This window comes from Glycine max, chromosome 10 (assembly GCF_000004515.6).
Source record: "Glycine max cultivar Williams 82 chromosome 10, Glycine_max_v4.0, whole genome shotgun sequence".
Lineage (NCBI taxonomy): Eukaryota > Viridiplantae > Streptophyta > Magnoliopsida > Fabales > Fabaceae > Glycine > Glycine max.
This window is the reverse complement of record NC_038246.2, coordinates 51,361,927-51,378,382: the sequence shown is the minus strand read 5'-3', so window position 1 is coordinate 51,378,382 and position 16,456 is coordinate 51,361,927. Positions and strand designations below refer to the sequence as shown.

The window sequence follows — 16,456 nt, the reverse complement described above, 5'->3', positions numbered from 1 at the left end:
ATATTCTCGGTCAAATGTGATCAAGGTTTCTATATTTTCATATTGATGAATGGTCCTCAAACTTGAAAGAAATAAAAATAATGTGGATTTCGTCCTTTCTTTTTAAGAATTCGTCATGTTTTAAAAGTTAGGAAGGATTAAATTCACGTTTCTTAACGATCGATAAAAAAATATATGTTTCCGTTCTCATGTATCTGAATTTTCCATATACATTTTTTCTTTCTAGTTGTCGTGATAATTTGTATATCCCATCATATTAGTGTTTAATGTTGGACTGAACAGGCACACATCCATGCACATTTTGTGAGAAATAAGAAATCATAACTTTTGATTTAACGATTGTTTGAGAACTTTTCAATAGTAAGTCACGTTTGAAATTCTTGGTCACTGTGTAAAATATTTTGAAATTTGATTTTAGTCTTTATGTAAATTTAATACGTTTTTAGTTTAAGACTAAAATTCTACACTTATTATTATTATTATTAAATATTTGTATTTTATACTTCACTTATTATTTTTAATAAAATGATCGTTTATTAATTGAATAATTTTTTATATGCTATTTATACTATTTTATAATTAGTAATTGCCCAATAGAATGGAGGAGATATTTTCCGACAGCATGGAGATGATAAAACATGGATCCTGGAATGCTGTGTTCATGCGGCTTGGTAGGTTTTTTCTATGCGAAACACTCCATATTAATTTCAATCTAAATGTTAGAGTATTTAAGTTGAAATTGGGATATAAAATAATTTTAAAGATTAAAAGTGAGAAATTTAATAGAAATTTAATAAAATTATAAAATATAAGATAAAGTTTTTTTTAACAGTAAAAATTAAAATTTGATGAAGAAATCAAAATAATAATAATATATATATTAAAAGACAATTCAAAAATGTAAACGAATAACAGTAAGTTACAAACATATAATAATGATAATAATAATAATAATAATAATAATAGGTTATAATCTATTATTAACATCCGGATATATTTGTCATACTTTTTATATTTTCAGAAACTAAATTTTATATTTGTATCTTTTAGGGACGCATTTGTCATAGACAAAAAGTCAAAAAAATATTATGACAAATATGCCGGGCCATCCACGTTGGCAATCATTCCAGTGAAAAATTTGTCCTTCTGCAACTTTATTAACGGTGACGACGGAAGTTAACGACAGGATATATTTGTCACACTTTTTACGTTTTCAGAGACTAAATTTTATATTTTCATCTTTCAGAAACATATTTATCAGCGAATTACCCATTGAGACGGTTTTCTTTATTTAAACTTTTTCCCTCCTGTTACATTAATTACAATTTTCAAATTAGAAACAATTCTAATTGTTATTTGAGACCTACGATAAGTAGGAGCAAGTTTTAAAGATATTTTTATAAAATTGGATTTTTTTTCTCCAAAAGTTATTTTAAGGTACGATAAGAATATCAAAATTACCTTTTGAGCTTATTTTTTAAAAAAATTAACTATCAAAAATTTCAAAACTGCAATTTTTTTTTATAAAAAAAAAGCTTAAAAATGGGAAGTTAATAAATAAGAGATTTGGTTATAAGAAAAAGACGTTACATATAAGATTTTGGGAGGGATCCTGTCTTTAAATGGTAAGGATCCTCCGAATTTTCCTGACAGATTGCATAGCCATAGCGTGTCTCTGTCCTTTCTTTTCCTCCTGTGAATCACCGGACAAAGGAAAACGTTAATCTGGGGAGGGAATCTTCAAAAATTCCTCGTTTGATACCTTTGGAAACAGTAAAGTAATATACACATTCCTCATTGCCGATGGTTTAATGCCAGTTTCCATTCAATTGAGTCAGGGTTGGGGGGGTAAATTGGTTGATAACTAGATTAGGAGGATTGACGTTGGTAATTGCATAATTGAATCGAATTGAGGAGAATGACGATGACCACCATACAATCGACGCCAGGAAGCTCAGGGTATTTGGATTTGTTTCCTGAGCGCAAAATGTCATTTTTCAAGAATCCTTATATTCTGGGACTCAGTGCTGTGGCTGGCATTGGAGGCATGCTTTTTGGCTACGACACAGGTGGGTATATAGCAGCTGATTAATAGCAGAAGATAGATTATTGTATTAATGAATTAATTTTGTCCTTGTTGAAGTACAGGTGTGATATCAGGAGCCCTTCTATATATTAAAGATGATTTTGAAGGGGTCAGAGAAAGTGAGTTGGTTCAGGAAACAATAGTGAGCATGGCAATTGGGGGTGCAATAGTTGGAGCAGCAGGAGGAGGATGGATAAACGATGCTTATGGAAGAAAGAAGGCGACTCTGATTGCAGATGTGATATTTATTATTGGAGCAATAGGGATGGCAGCAGCACCAGACCCTCATCTTCTCATTCTTGGACGCCTTCTTGTTGGTTTGGGTGTGGGTGTTGCCTCTGTCACCTCTCCTGTCTACATTGCAGAAGCATCTCCATCTGAAATCAGGGGTTCTTTGGTCAGCACCAATGTTCTCATGATCACTGCTGGCCAGTTCCTTTCCTACATCGTTAACCTTTCTTTCACGCGTGTGAGCGGCACATGGCGATGGATGCTCGGTGTCTCTGCTTTCCCTGCAATTCTTCAGTTTCTTCTCATGCTCTTCCTCCCCGAGTCCCCAAGATGGCTCTTTATCAAGAATAGGAAAAATGAAGCTGTTCATGTCCTCTCTAAGATCTACTACGACCCTGCTCGCTTTCATGACGAAGTTGATTTTCTCACCACTCAGTCCGCGCAAGAGCGCCAAAGTATCAAATTCGGTGATGTTTTTAGATCTAAAGAAATCAAACTAGCATTCCTCGTCGGAGCTGGGCTGCAGGCTTTCCAGCAGTTCACAGGAATAAACACAGTGATGTACTACAGCCCTACCATTGTCCAAATGGCTGGTTTCAACTCTAATGAGTTGGCTCTTCTTCTGTCTCTCATAGTTGCCGCCATGAATGCTACTGGAACAATTCTTGGCATTTACCTAATTGACCATGCCGGCCGCAGAATGTTAGCACTTTGTAGCTTAGGAGGAGTGTTTGCATCTTTGATCGTCTTGTCTGTCTCATTTTTAAACGAATCATCATCTTCGAGTGGATGGCTTGCAGTGCTGGGTTTAGTCATATACATTGCATTTTTCTCGCCGGGGATGGGGCCTGTGCCATGGACGGTGAACTCGGAGATATATCCGGAGGAATATAGAGGAATTTGTGGGGGCATGTCAGCTACTGTGTGTTGGGTTTCAAATTTGGTTGTGTCTCAGAGCTTTCTTTCGATTGTTGAAGCTATAGGGATAGGTTCCACTTTCTTGATTCTTGCAGCTATATCAGTGCTTGCCTTTGTGTTTGTCCTTATATATGTTCCAGAGACCAAAGGATTGACCTTCGATGAAGTAGAACTCATATGGAAGGAGAGAGCTTGGGGCAACAACTCTGACTCGAGAAACCTTCTTGCTCAAGAATGAACGCAAAATGCGCCGCCCTATTATTATCATATACTGTACTACTAGTTGTAAGATAACGTGTGAATTGTGAAATACACGTCTAAATTAACAAGACAAGAAAGATACTATTACCAATATTCAATTAAGAGAGTGACACTCTACTCTCTAAATTTTGTATTCTAATTTAAATTCATCTTATTTACTGAGTTTTTCATTGTAGACAATTTTTACTTCTCGACTTTCCATTTATTTTTAACTTTTTTTATTTAATAGGTATTAACATATCTCGACATTTGGAAGATGCATGATTTATTTATTTGTCGATTATTTTGACTCGCTTTAATGTTTTTTAGTCAGATTTTTAAATTATGACTTCAGTTATAATATAGTAAAACAAAATTATAAAGAATACTGTCTTGCGTGAATCACAATGTGGTTGGCATATAAAAATTAGTTAATGATATTTTCATCTAATTATACAGATAAATCATACGAAGTAATTGATTAATAATTAGAAAATATAATATAATAATTAATATTAGTTCCGTATTTTTGAATTTAAGATTTTATGCAAATTGTTAAATTATAGGTCTTGTTAACCAATGACTTATAGAACTGATTAATGAATTAAGAAAATTTATTAAAAATCACACAAGAACACATTTTAAAATTAAAGAAAAATGCATTTTACACATTTCAAAATCCTTACTTTCTTAACAGTACCTGGACACTAGTTTGCTGTATAATAAAAAGGTGAGGTGAGTCTTCTACCAAATCAAAATCACACTCGATTAATTTGAAACAACATTAAAAAAATTGGAGGATTTTTTTTTTTTAAAAAAATGCAAGCTGAAAGGGGTTAGTTCAATTTATATAGACGAGTGATATCAGTTTCCAAAATTATGTTTCTCTGTGTAGAGATGATATAAAAAAAATATATTGAACAGCTGACACAAAACAACATATGTAAATATCATTTCCTATTGCTTTATATGCACGCAAATATAATTTTCTACAAGGGAACTCAATTTCTTTATTTACCTGTATAATTTCATAATGACGAAATGACAAAATCATGTAATAAATGTAAATAATAACACAATAGTTCTAGACCAGGATGAGGTAAATATACCATGAAACAAAATTAAAAAAGAGAAATAAAATGTCCAAGATAAAAAAAAATAAATGTAGTACAAGTAAAATCCACATTGATATGCCAAAAGCTCTTGCGGAGCCATTCTCTAAGCTCTATCAAAATCTTCAGCAACTGAAAGTCATGGCTTGTTCACCAGTTCCCGAAGTCAAGTTTCATGCCTTTCTTCATGAACCAAGTAGAGAGAGAGAACCCATCAGAAGAAAGCTATCCCAGAAAGGCAGAAATTACTTTTTTTTTTTTTTTTTTTTACTTTAAACTGTGTGGTGTGGTCAAATGCTACCAGCAATATCACCAAAAATATATATATATATATTTTTTAAAAATCCTGCAATGATATACACACAAAATGATTGGATTGTTTATAGCATAAAAATGGTCAGACTCGTAAACCTTTAGAAAGTGGGATATTTTATTTGCACTAACACAAAGGCATTAACCTTGGGCTTTAAATATTATTTAAGTTAAAAATAATACACGACACAAGCAAAAATCATTCAGCAGGGTCAATAAAATAATTAGCCAAAATTTCAAGAGATCAACAATAAAAATGGAAAGAAAACATACAGTAGACCAATCTAGGAGGGAAGAAGTGGCTGTCTCTCATCATGTCCAACTCGATGAGTGGCCTGGAAAAATGCATATTAACAACAAAACCTTGAGGATTAGTTGAAAGTATGAAAAAACTCTCAATTACAGAACAATGAGATAACAGATCCGCACCTCCTCATTTGCTCCAGCTGCCATATTTATAAAGGATTCCTTTGACCTGGAATGAACAAAAGCCATTTGTTATTGCAAAGGAAGAAAGAAACATGTTTTCTTTCAAAAACTTTCTTGTCATGTTGCCATAAAAAAAATAACAAGACATGTCCAATTTTCAGGAACTTCCAAATAAGGAAATGAATTATTTTTCCATGTTGTTCCATGGAATGAGCTGGTGGTTGGTCAAGGAATCAAATATACAAAGAGCATGAAAAAGAGAAAACATATGAATAATAGAGTTCTCCGGAACCCAAAATAAAGTAAAACCCATATAAATGACTCAGCTAACAAAAGGGAAATTTTTTTAGATCAGTAAAGAAATTAGCAAGTACCTTTGTTTGTCATGAACATCATGCAGTTCCAGCACACCATTTTGTTCATCTTTAACTTTTGAAAGTGGCGAAAAGAACTGAAAATAAAGCATGCATGAATAGTGTCATACAAAAAGATTTTAAAAAAAAAATCATCATAGTTACCAACCAGAATCTGCTAAATTCAACTTACTTGGTGCATTGAGATAAACACAATAGAAATGCCAATAACGAAGTTCATTGTTAAAGTATGTCCAAATAGTACAGCAGATGCTATACCGGTGAAGATTGTTGCTACTGTTGATGAGTACTTCTTCAAAATTGTATCTGCAACACATTAAATAGGTTATTGGGAGAAGGGACAGATAGCATGTCAATCTACAAAACATAATTTAAGATAAATTATATTATGCCAACATCTTGTTTAAGCTTCTAATAAATGCAATATAAAGAATAAAAAAATATATTTGAATATTGACCTGCATATTTGAAGAAGAAAGAGGATAAAATCCCTTGGGCAGCATTGTTTGCTATCAAAAGCATTGTGGCTTTTGAATGACCTTGTAGGATATCAAAGCTGCTAGGCCCTGGAAAATTTAAAACAGCAGAAAAAAATCAGCTAGTTTGAGCATCAGAAAACACATTATAAGCCCAGGTAAAAAGCATTTGATTTTTTCTCTATCAATAGAGATTGAATCAACAAACAGAATTAAGCCATCACTGATTCTACTTAATAATGGAATATGGAACTGTCATGGCATGTGTATAAAAATGACTATTGGAAAAACATGATGATTTATTACAGGAACACATGAATACAATATTTTAAAGCACAGAACTGCTCATTGCTTGCCTACTCCATCACATGTTCATTTGTGAAGATCAATTTTGAATTAAAAAATTGATTGAGGTTAATTAAGTGTCATCTGGTTTATGTACATGGTTCGAACACTAGAATTGCAGCTGGCTCAAAATGAAAGAGATTTAACATTGAAGTTAATATTTTAGCTTTTAGGGAAAAATAATCGGGTCTTTTGCTTTAATTTAAAAATAAATAAATAAATCAAACAACACATGCAATTTGTTTGAGTTTTTTTTTTTTTTCAATAGCTTAGTACCATGTTTAAAATGTCCACACAACTATCCAGAAATTAGAGATTTAATTCTCACCTTTGACAACAACAGTCCCAAGTATCCCAAGAAAATTGAATATAGCTCCATATCCATATAAGAATAAGTTCTGTAAATCAATAAATAGAGAATTAATATTTCTAGGTGATAGAAAATTAGTTTAAGAATCCTAGCATCCCTAAACTGTGGTTCTTGAAACTACCCATTTATTTTATTTTGTTTATCTATTGTCATAAAGATGATTGGAGTTAGAAATTGAGCATCATTGTTAGTTGCTTTTCTAAGACATCTACCCAATTCCCAGCCAATCCCCAACCTGTGATGTAAAGCCGCAGGCCTCAGTGACCAAGATTATATAAACTGTAAAATTACATTTCAATTCTAAGAATGTGTGTATGCACAAGTGTTCAAAGACTGGACAATAACTAATTGTTGGTCAAAAACATGAAAAGGAAGAACTACAATTATGCAACACTCTAGACAGTACAGCTTTAGAAGGAAATCATAATTCTCCTTCCTATCAGAAACACAATTTTGAACTCATATTTTCAGCACTTAATAAAGATGTAGTCCAATAATGAAAAGTTTAGCAATTCCCCATGCATCACCTGCAGATAAATGCTTGTATCATATTGGCTCTTCAAAGCATACTCATTATAAACAGAGGCCAATGATGGAACAGTGACCTGCAAAATAATTTCCAGGTTAAAAATTCAAGAAATAAAAAGGAAATCAAATAAATAAAAGTGGAGAACCGATTTTTTTTAAAATCATAGCAGAGTAATAATATATCAAAAGAATAAATAACAAACATCACTTACAAAGATCAATGTATAGGCATATGCACCCATTGTGACAGGAAGACCCAAAGCAGTAGTTCCTTCTGGTAAAGATCTTAGCTGATTAACACTTATACCAATAAGCAGTAGAGCAAGAGCTTCCCACTGTAGCAAAAAGAATAAATCAATTTTCCAGCAAAATATAAGGAGGAGAAGCAATTGGGATTTATATAAGGGTTACAACTTGCCAAGGTTCAACAGAAAAGAACCACATAATGGCCATAAGGCACCTTTCTTATCCCTATAGACAAGACAGAGCTTAGCACACTAACCTGAATGATGGAAAACCGGCGCTTCATAATCACCTTTAACAAAAGTGCTATTACTAAAACCTGAAACATGCAACGTCAAGAGTATGTCATTACAAACTAGTTCAACTTAAGCAAACTATCAAGAGAAGAATATTTCTAGTTGCTTCAAGGAATAAGTGTCAGAAAAATAATGGAAAAGAATAAAAAGTCAAAAAGTAACAGAGGGAAGAATATATGAGAATTTCCAGAAATAAATAGAAAAGAAAACTCAGTCAAGAACAATGGACCAAAACTAGTAAAGTGAGACACAAGTAGTAGGTTTACTTGAGAGGTTTCCAGCAGCCATCCCAAGGGATATAACATATGCAATAGGCAAGCTATTACTAAGAGCAGGCAATAATACTGATATTGAATCATACAGAACAGTGAACTAGAAATTACCTTCAAATTGCTTAACATCTTTACAGTAGCAGGATTAAAATACAGCTGCATGAAATGTGAAATCAACACGTAAGTTCCCTTAGGTCCAACAATTTCTTAAAATGTGACTGAACAATCATAATTAAGTTATATGAATTTTCATCACCTGATTCAATTCTCTTTTAAACTAATGAAAATGATTCTATACTCTCGATGGAATATCAAACATGATACAAACAAATGCATGGCTAAGCAGTGGCCATTCATTTTAAGACACCAGCTGACTATAATATGAACACTTAGATGGAAAATGAAGAAAAGAGAGAAGAACTATGAATTACATTAGATCTGATTAGAAGATAGATATTTATCATAATACAAAGCAGCAGCATATATATTTATAATTAAGGTAAACGAGATAATAAACAAAACAAGACTGCTAAACAATCAGTAATCCTAGTATTCAGGCAAGCAACGAGCAAACCATCATGCTTTTACAATAGCTTTAGGTTTCTGCCTTTCTGATTTGGAAAAGTAAATCTACAAATACACACTACCAACATTTATCCACTTTGGGCAAAAACCCATGAATTAAAAACAAAGTTACCAATTATTGAACTTAACACGTACATATTAACCAGAAAAGTTAAATCTCTAATGACTAGCATTGTAGCCTCAATCCTTATGCATTGTTTAGGGGTTACTTCTACATACCTGCATAATAAACTTCAGATAGTTGTTTATGGCATACAGAAGTGCAGGAACTGCCAGAAGGACATTGTTACGAGCAGCCTACAAGGGACAAAATACCAGATACAAAATAAATATCAAAACTATCAGGAAAAGCTACCATCTAGAATTTTGAAATTGTTTAAATTTGGTGACATATAAAGAAAAAATGCAAAAAGACTTAACAAAATGCTATCCCAAATTCCATATTCACTGTTAGAAAAGTACAAATAAACACTGTGCTACAAAATGCACTCTATGCCCTAAAGTAGTAAAGTAGTTGATGATTCTTTATTATTTTTTACAAAACATGCTTATACAATGGGAACTGAGTAATCCAGTTCAACCCCAGGAAGCAAGGAGCCCTAGACCTAGTAAATGACAAACACTGAAGAAATGTTCTAAATCTGAAAAATATATGGTTCTCAGAAATCTATACCTGCATGAATGTAGAAATTGAGAGAAGAGGCTTCTCCCCAACTTTTTGATGCCTAGCCTGCACAATCAACCAACCGTTTGATTCAGTTGCTGTTTACTCAAAAAGATAAATGACAGAACCATACTCTGACATCCACTAAAGTAACTCAGAAAATGGTCATTACAAACCAAAAAATCATTCTTTCCACTCGTGTGTTTAGGTTATAAATTCTAATATTCTATGACCCTTAACCACAGAAAAGTAGGGATGTCCTGTCACAATAGAAAAAACAGTAACTCCTAGTAAAATCACAATTTACTAATGATTTACTTCAATATATCATATATGTGCCATTCCCTCCTCCATAATCTACTTTTCACTTGATACATGCTTTAATTACAAGTAATTGAAAAGACAGAAAATACTTGAAAATAGACAAAGGGAAAGTGATCTTAACCTGGAGAAGAAGCATAACAATAGCAAAGAAAACCTTTGTAATCTCAGTCAAAAAATTAACACTAATTGGGCTAAAATTGAATTTCCCATCCACCTTGGACATATAGACAAGGATAGGCTGCCAATTAAAAAAAAATAACATATGTCAGTCACTAAACAACAAGCATAGAGGTTGCATGAGTTAGCAAATTAACAGCAGTGAACTCTCTAATTTATATCAGACTATTAGATCTGTTAGTTTTGAAAAGTAGAACTGCAAGTCAAAGAAATGAAATATGCAAATGACGCAATTGTTTTAAGGACTATAACATGCTTCACATCACAATCATCATTACATCCCTAAGTTACTATTCACAATGCCAAAGCAGGAGCCAATTTCTTTCAGCTCAATCCTCTCCTAAAGCTTTTGAGTCTTGCACCCTATAATAAATTTGCAAATTCGTTTTGCCAACTAGACATAATGCAAGAAAGGACACGGCAATAGATTAACATGCAAGATAATACTTTGACTAAGGAAAACCATCCTTGTCAAATGCACAAAAAAATATACACTTCTAGATTGCCCAACCCAATTAATTAGTTTTCCAAATCATTAAACCAAGGAAAACAAAAGATAATTCCAAATCAATAAACAAGTGGATGCAAGAGAAATTTCGTTTCCCACATGGAGGGAAACAAAGTACTGTCTGTCACTCAGCAGTACACACACTAATATACAAAAAAAGTAGCTCAGACTCTGAAGCCTCAAACACATCACAAATGTGCAGGATGTCTGTATCATGTCTAGTGGTCAGAGATTCATAGCTATTAACTGACATTTCCATTAATATTGAATTTAGAGATGATAATCACCTGGAAGCCAACTAGAACACAATCACCAACGACCAAAAAGACATTGAGAGCACGTTGCTTGGACGATATCCTACTTTTATGGCGATCATAAGCCCTTGATATAGTCTTGGAGGAGGGGGAAACCAATTTGGAATGGCAAACACTGCATTCCATCACCCCGTTTTTCATATATATCCTCCCACACTATCAGGGTACGAAGAACTCGATCTGCAACGGAATCAACATTAGAAAAACCCTCTCCACATAATCTCAAAATAATAAAATAATGACAGATCTTGCTCTTCCAAAACAGCCTAAGACAACAGAGATCCCTAAGGTAACGAAAGAAGAACTGCGAAATCAAACAAAATAGGATTGCGTAGAAGTGAGATCTAGCAAAGAAGGAAACCCAAATACGAAATTAAGGCTTCACCGACACAACATGAGAGAACGTAAAGCGTGGAATTCGGATTTGAGGAAGCAAAGACAAACCTAAATCGAGTCCAGAAGGAGCATTCAGGTGAAACAAGGTTTGATCTGCAGCTGCCAGCAACGGATTCGAAGTGCGAGGAGTGCGAATAACAAAGACAAGGCGAGTACGATTCAGATTCCGAATTCAGTCAGCTATGTTCCTTCTTCCTATCGATGGAAATGGAAATTGGAGTATAAATTCAGAGAGAGAGAGAGAGAGAGAGAGAGAGAGAATTTTTGTTTTGTGATTTGGAAATTGGAATAATAAGAGAGAGCGTTAAATGGTTTTTTATTTGTTTGCTTTGAAATCACTCACAAAAAAAAATAAAAGGGTGTTTGGGAGGAAAGTTGGGAATGAGGCGTCTCAAAGTGAGAGGAGTCAAAGGGGGATTTCAGATTTGTAGTTTGGTGTGTCAGTGTCGCTGCTTCTGTTGGGTGGAATTACCCCCTCTCCATATTATTACACCATTCGGGTTAGACGTTTCTTTCGCTTCAACTTTCAGGCTTGTGCTGTGTGCTGTGTGCTTCCACCAATATTTATTCAATAAGCTTAGGTCTTCAAGAATAATAGACTTATGGAAAGCAAATCTTACCAGAATATTCTTGTTCTTCTGATCTTCTCTAAATGCCGACACTTTCCTTTTAAACATTACTAATTTCAGTTGATAATGTGAAATTTACTATTTTACATTTAGATATGCTCCAAGACTTTACCTGTTAACATCGGATTGCAGCAAGGCAACTTTATTACAATTAGGTTACAAAATCAATTCTGTTGATTAAGTCAGATTTTTGCCACAATAACAAAAGTTAAAAACTATTAATTGTCCTGTAACAAAATGTTAGTAGTACATACCTTTGTATTATATTCTCCTTGTAAATGCCGACACTTTCTTAAGTTTCTTTTTTTTTTTCCTTTTAGAAATTACTATTTTAATAAATAGTGTGAAAATTACTTCATATAATTTGACATGTTCCGATTGCATATTAAAATCTGATTACAGCAAAGGAGCTTTATTACAGTTAGTTACAAAATAGATTCTGTTCATTAAGTAAGATTTTGACCACAACTACAAAAGTTAAAAAACATTAATTGTTTTATAAGAAAATATTAATGAATATATTATGTATCAATTATATTATTATACTGCTGACATAATAATAACATTAGTCTATTGACTTGTAATATTATTAAAGAGTCTAATATGACAGTGTATTTGTTTTAGTAAATTATGTTTTCAATTGATTTCAATATTGTGATTTTGTTAGCAACAAGCAATTGTATTAATATTAACATTTAGGATTTTTTTTTAAAAGTCGTATGTTATTGTTTTCATTATTGGATATTAGATTTTGTTCATTAACAATTGTGATTATTTGTCAAAATCTATCCAAATTCAACCGAACAATTTAGATTAATTTGATTTATATTGTGTAATCCAAATCCAAATTCTAATACAAGGATATCCTGGTGCCCGGTGCCAACCTGTCAGGTTTATTTGTTAATTTATTAAAGCTGTATAAAGTGAGGTAGTGATCAACTTTATGGCCAAGTCAAATGACGATTTTCTACTACATTAAAATTATTAAAAAAACTAACATTGTTAACAATAAAAGAATCGTCTTTTAACATTGAAAATAATATACATTACTAAAAGAAAATATCTAAAATCTAAATATTATTGAATAAACAGATATAATCTAAACAATTAAACAGGTATATATACTCTAAAAGAATGCATCTTCAGTCAGTTTTTTTGGCGAACGATGCTGAGGCAGAGACTAATTTTCACGGAGCGATGTTGTCTTCAAGTTGGTCAGAGAAACCATTTTGAGAATGCATCTGCACACAAAAAAGGAGAAACAGATCATATGAGTAAGCAAAATGTAAACACCAAAGGAGGAAAGAATAAAGATAATTACCTCTAATATCCATAATTCAACAAACCTAATCAAGAAACAGCACAAGACAACTAACATGAAAACTGAGGAAGACAGCACTTAATTTCAACAAACACTACAGCTGAATAGCATTGCTTTTGCATTTTGCTTTTGAATATTTGCATAGTTATATATCCATATCACTAGCTCATCACCATCATACACAAGCGGAATGTAATTCAGTGCAAAATCAACAGTCCACTATAAAAGTAAGAACAAAAGCACTAACTTCGAAAATAATTAAAAAAGAAAGACACACAAGAATGCCAAGAATACAATATACTATTTGAGAATGAAAAACCTTCATATTATTCAATGTGGGGAATGTTCTTTCAGAAAGACTTCTCCCAGTTGCACTACCATAACAACAAGTTAACAACTCTGGTAGTTTAAGATGCAATTATATTACAATTAAATTCTACGCGAGTAATTATTTGTGCAAGATCTGCAAAATAGGGTTAACATGTTCTTACCAACCCAAGGGCTTCTCTTGCAATCCTGTGACTGTCCTCGCCACAAACTTTACCAAAGAGAAACATAAGTTGTTCTCTTTGTTCCGGTTTCAAGTGTTTTTCTAGGCCCCGGCTAACCATCTCCATTTCAGGCTGCATAGAAATACCCATAGTAAGTGCTAGTAAAAAGTAGCATATTAATACATGATAAATGATATGCTGCAACAGACAAGGTTAGAAGAAAATTCCTTCCATCTACCTAATCATCCTAATCAGCATTTCAAGAGAGGACATAGCCTGTTCTAGGGTTGTATTTACTATTTATGGCATGTCTTTGGTGTACTGCCAATACTTGTTTCAATGGAGTCATTTCGGACATGCATAGATATTGGGAAGCTTTGCTGCACTTCTTACTTTCTTTTCACCCAATGTTATTTTGTTCACTCTCCTTGGTGATTTTTTACCCTATTCTTACTTTCCCTTTTCTTCTAATAAAATAATGTTAGTTGGTACTGTGTCCTATCTTAAATTCTCCCTACAAATTTTGCATTCTTCATTCATGCAAATATTAAGAATTACCAGTCAAATTACGTTTTGCAAAACCAAAAACAAGATGAAAATATCTAATATCTAAATTCTAAATAGAATACATACAAATGCTAATTGTAGTCACTGTAAAGAGGTCATCTCCAGTTTTAAGAAAGAATAACTATAAAGAGATGACTACAACCAAGCCTTATGCCTAAGTGAGGAAAGAGGAATAACTATAACTATAACAAGAATAAGAGCATCCTCCAATAGTGAACACCATAGGATGGGTTCTTAACTCATTTTTTATGGGTCCTACCATGCCACATCAATTTTAAGTTTAGCAACTTTTCACTCAAATGATAGAACTCATTAAGAACTTGAAATGGGCCCCACAAGTTATCCCACATCTTTATATTCCTTTAAATTGGGTCTCAAAAATGACCTCTTAATTATTTTTTAATGGTTAATAACCGGTTCTATGTCATCCACTGGAGAACTTTATTTAGTACCATGCTTCATTATGCTAGTTAATATTAATTGAAAAGACATCTTTTATATAGGAATTAGGAATAATGAAGGGAATGTTAAAATTCACACAGGTTCTGTATCACATAGTAATTTAATTTTTAAGTAGTAGTTGCTGCCGAGTTTACTATAAAACTATGATGTTTTCTTCTCAAAGGCACTACTCAAGTCTCAAAGGAAAAGCATATATCAAGCTTAACCTAATATACAAACTAATTTCCCCAAAATAAAAATAACTGCTATATATGATTTGATAATTAAGTAAATCACCAGGGGAGAGAGAAAAAAAGGGAGGGAAAGAACTGACTTGAATTATATCACTCTCCATGTTGTCATTTCCGCCCAATCTACTGTTGGTAATTGCTGGAAATCAAGTGGGTGAGTTGCAACTTGAAAAAAATGATGGCAAAACACTATAGAAATTATTAAACACGTATCTATACCTACAAAAAAGCATATGAATAGAATCATTATTTATCCAGAGACTGGAACCACTAGGAACAACCGTGATAGTTAATGAAACACATCATATCATGGTTGTTGTTAACAAATTACCATTAAACAATGCATTTTAATGAATAGGAAATAGAATATAGTTATGAACCCCTTCCCCCGCATTGCTAATACGAAGCTCAAGCATAATTATATTTTGTGTCAATATAAGTATACAAACAAACAACCTTGTTTCATTGAATAGAAAAGAAAAGAAAAAACAAACCTCGAACCACTCTATAAGCCTCCGTCTTGTATTCCTCCTGTTCATCGGCGTCAAAAACAGAAGCGTTGGAATTGATAACAGTTGGCCACCATCTGGGAAATATCCTTTGGAACCGAATCACCTTATTCTTGGCGGAGATAATGGATTGGTGTCGCTTCTCTGACCCCACGCAACAACCACCTCTTTTCCACCGAGGCTTCGGTCCCTCCGCACCAAAACAGGCATATAGCTAGAAGCGTTGCGACGCCAAGACGAAAACCTAGAAATCAATTGAGCCAAAACCGTGAAAACAGAAACGGCTAGGAAGGTCAAAGCCGCTGAAGTTCCGAGGAAATGCAAGGTGGAAGGGCGGCACGAAACGACGAGCCTGCGTTTGTGGTAAGCGTCTCTGCCGGAAGATAGGAACCGCCCAAGTTTAGATTGGAAAGCGGTTAGGAGAGTCAGGTCTATAACGGCTTCCAGCTTCGGTTCGAATGAGGAGGAGGTGGAGGTGGGGAGGGAGAGTTTGTTATCGCATCTTCGGCTGCGACTGCGGCGGCGGAAGGGGGAGCACACGACGGTGAGGCGGCAATGGCGACGGCATGGGAAAGGCGGAGAGAATTGGGAGGGAAGAGTGTTGACAGAGAACATATGGACTTGATTTAATTTGTCATTTCTTAACACACAAGAAAACAGCTTCCACTCTCCTACCACTTATCTGTCTCATCCCATAAATGTTACTACTTACCTTCCTCAAAGCTAATTTAGTTATAGTTTTTTATAATATTTATGGAAATATTATTACATTAACTATATTTTTATTTTTTGTTTTATTATAATTAATTTTGATCTTACATATATAATTTTAAATAAAAATCATAAGTTTAATAAAAAATTATATATATATAAAATTAATTGTTACAAAATTTATTATATAAACTCATTATATAAATTTACACGTACATAAGAAATTTTATGAAAAAGTCCTCATGGATCATTAATTCGTAAATTATTAAAAAGAAATCTGTAATCTGTATGAGCCTTACCGAGTACTCTTGAAGAAAATGTTAAATCATGAATGTT

At 33.3% G+C, this 16,456-nt stretch overlaps 2 protein-coding genes and 1 pseudogene across 5 annotated transcripts; 1 reads left to right on the top strand and 2 right to left on the bottom strand.

Annotated features, from left to right (window-relative positions):
* Window positions 1-1,591: 1,591 nt before the first annotated feature.
* Window positions 1,592-3,676, top strand: LOC100777393 (inositol transporter 1). Its single transcript, XM_003535744.5, has 2 exons — window positions 1,592-2,069; window positions 2,149-3,676. Exons 1-2 carry the CDS (start codon window positions 1,919-1,921, stop codon window positions 3,471-3,473), a joined length of 1,476 nt encoding a protein of 491 aa, XP_003535792.2. The 5' UTR covers window positions 1,592-1,918; the 3' UTR covers window positions 3,474-3,676.
* A 920-nt stretch (window positions 3,677-4,596) lies between these two features.
* Window positions 4,597-11,801, bottom strand: LOC100791591 (CMP-sialic acid transporter 3). 4 transcript variants are annotated; one of them, XM_003536759.5, is made up of 17 exons: window positions 11,544-11,800; window positions 11,249-11,395; window positions 10,778-10,984; window positions 9,927-10,043; window positions 9,491-9,547; window positions 9,037-9,114; window positions 8,344-8,388; window positions 7,924-7,983; window positions 7,634-7,756; window positions 7,421-7,498; window positions 6,852-6,921; window positions 6,161-6,268; window positions 5,875-6,008; window positions 5,703-5,779; window positions 5,329-5,374; window positions 5,173-5,234; window positions 4,597-4,933 (listed from the first exon to the last, which is right to left on the bottom strand). In XM_003536759.5, the coding sequence occupies exons 3-16, from the start codon at window positions 10,943-10,945 to the stop codon at window positions 5,184-5,186; spliced, it is 1,212 nt and encodes a 403-aa protein (XP_003536807.1). In that variant the 5' UTR covers window positions 10,946-10,984; window positions 11,249-11,395; window positions 11,544-11,800; the 3' UTR covers window positions 4,597-4,933; window positions 5,173-5,183. The 4 variants fall into 4 exon arrangements, with proteins under 4 accessions (XP_003536807.1, XP_006589792.1, XP_006589793.1 ...); XM_006589729.4 differs by having other exon boundaries at window positions 4,597-4,770; window positions 11,249-11,801; XM_006589730.4 differs by having other exon boundaries at window positions 4,597-4,766; window positions 11,249-11,801.
* A 1,009-nt stretch (window positions 11,802-12,810) lies between these two features.
* On the bottom strand, window positions 12,811-16,081 carry LOC100776857 (uncharacterized; annotated as a pseudogene).
* Window positions 16,082-16,456: the final 375 nt, after the last annotated feature.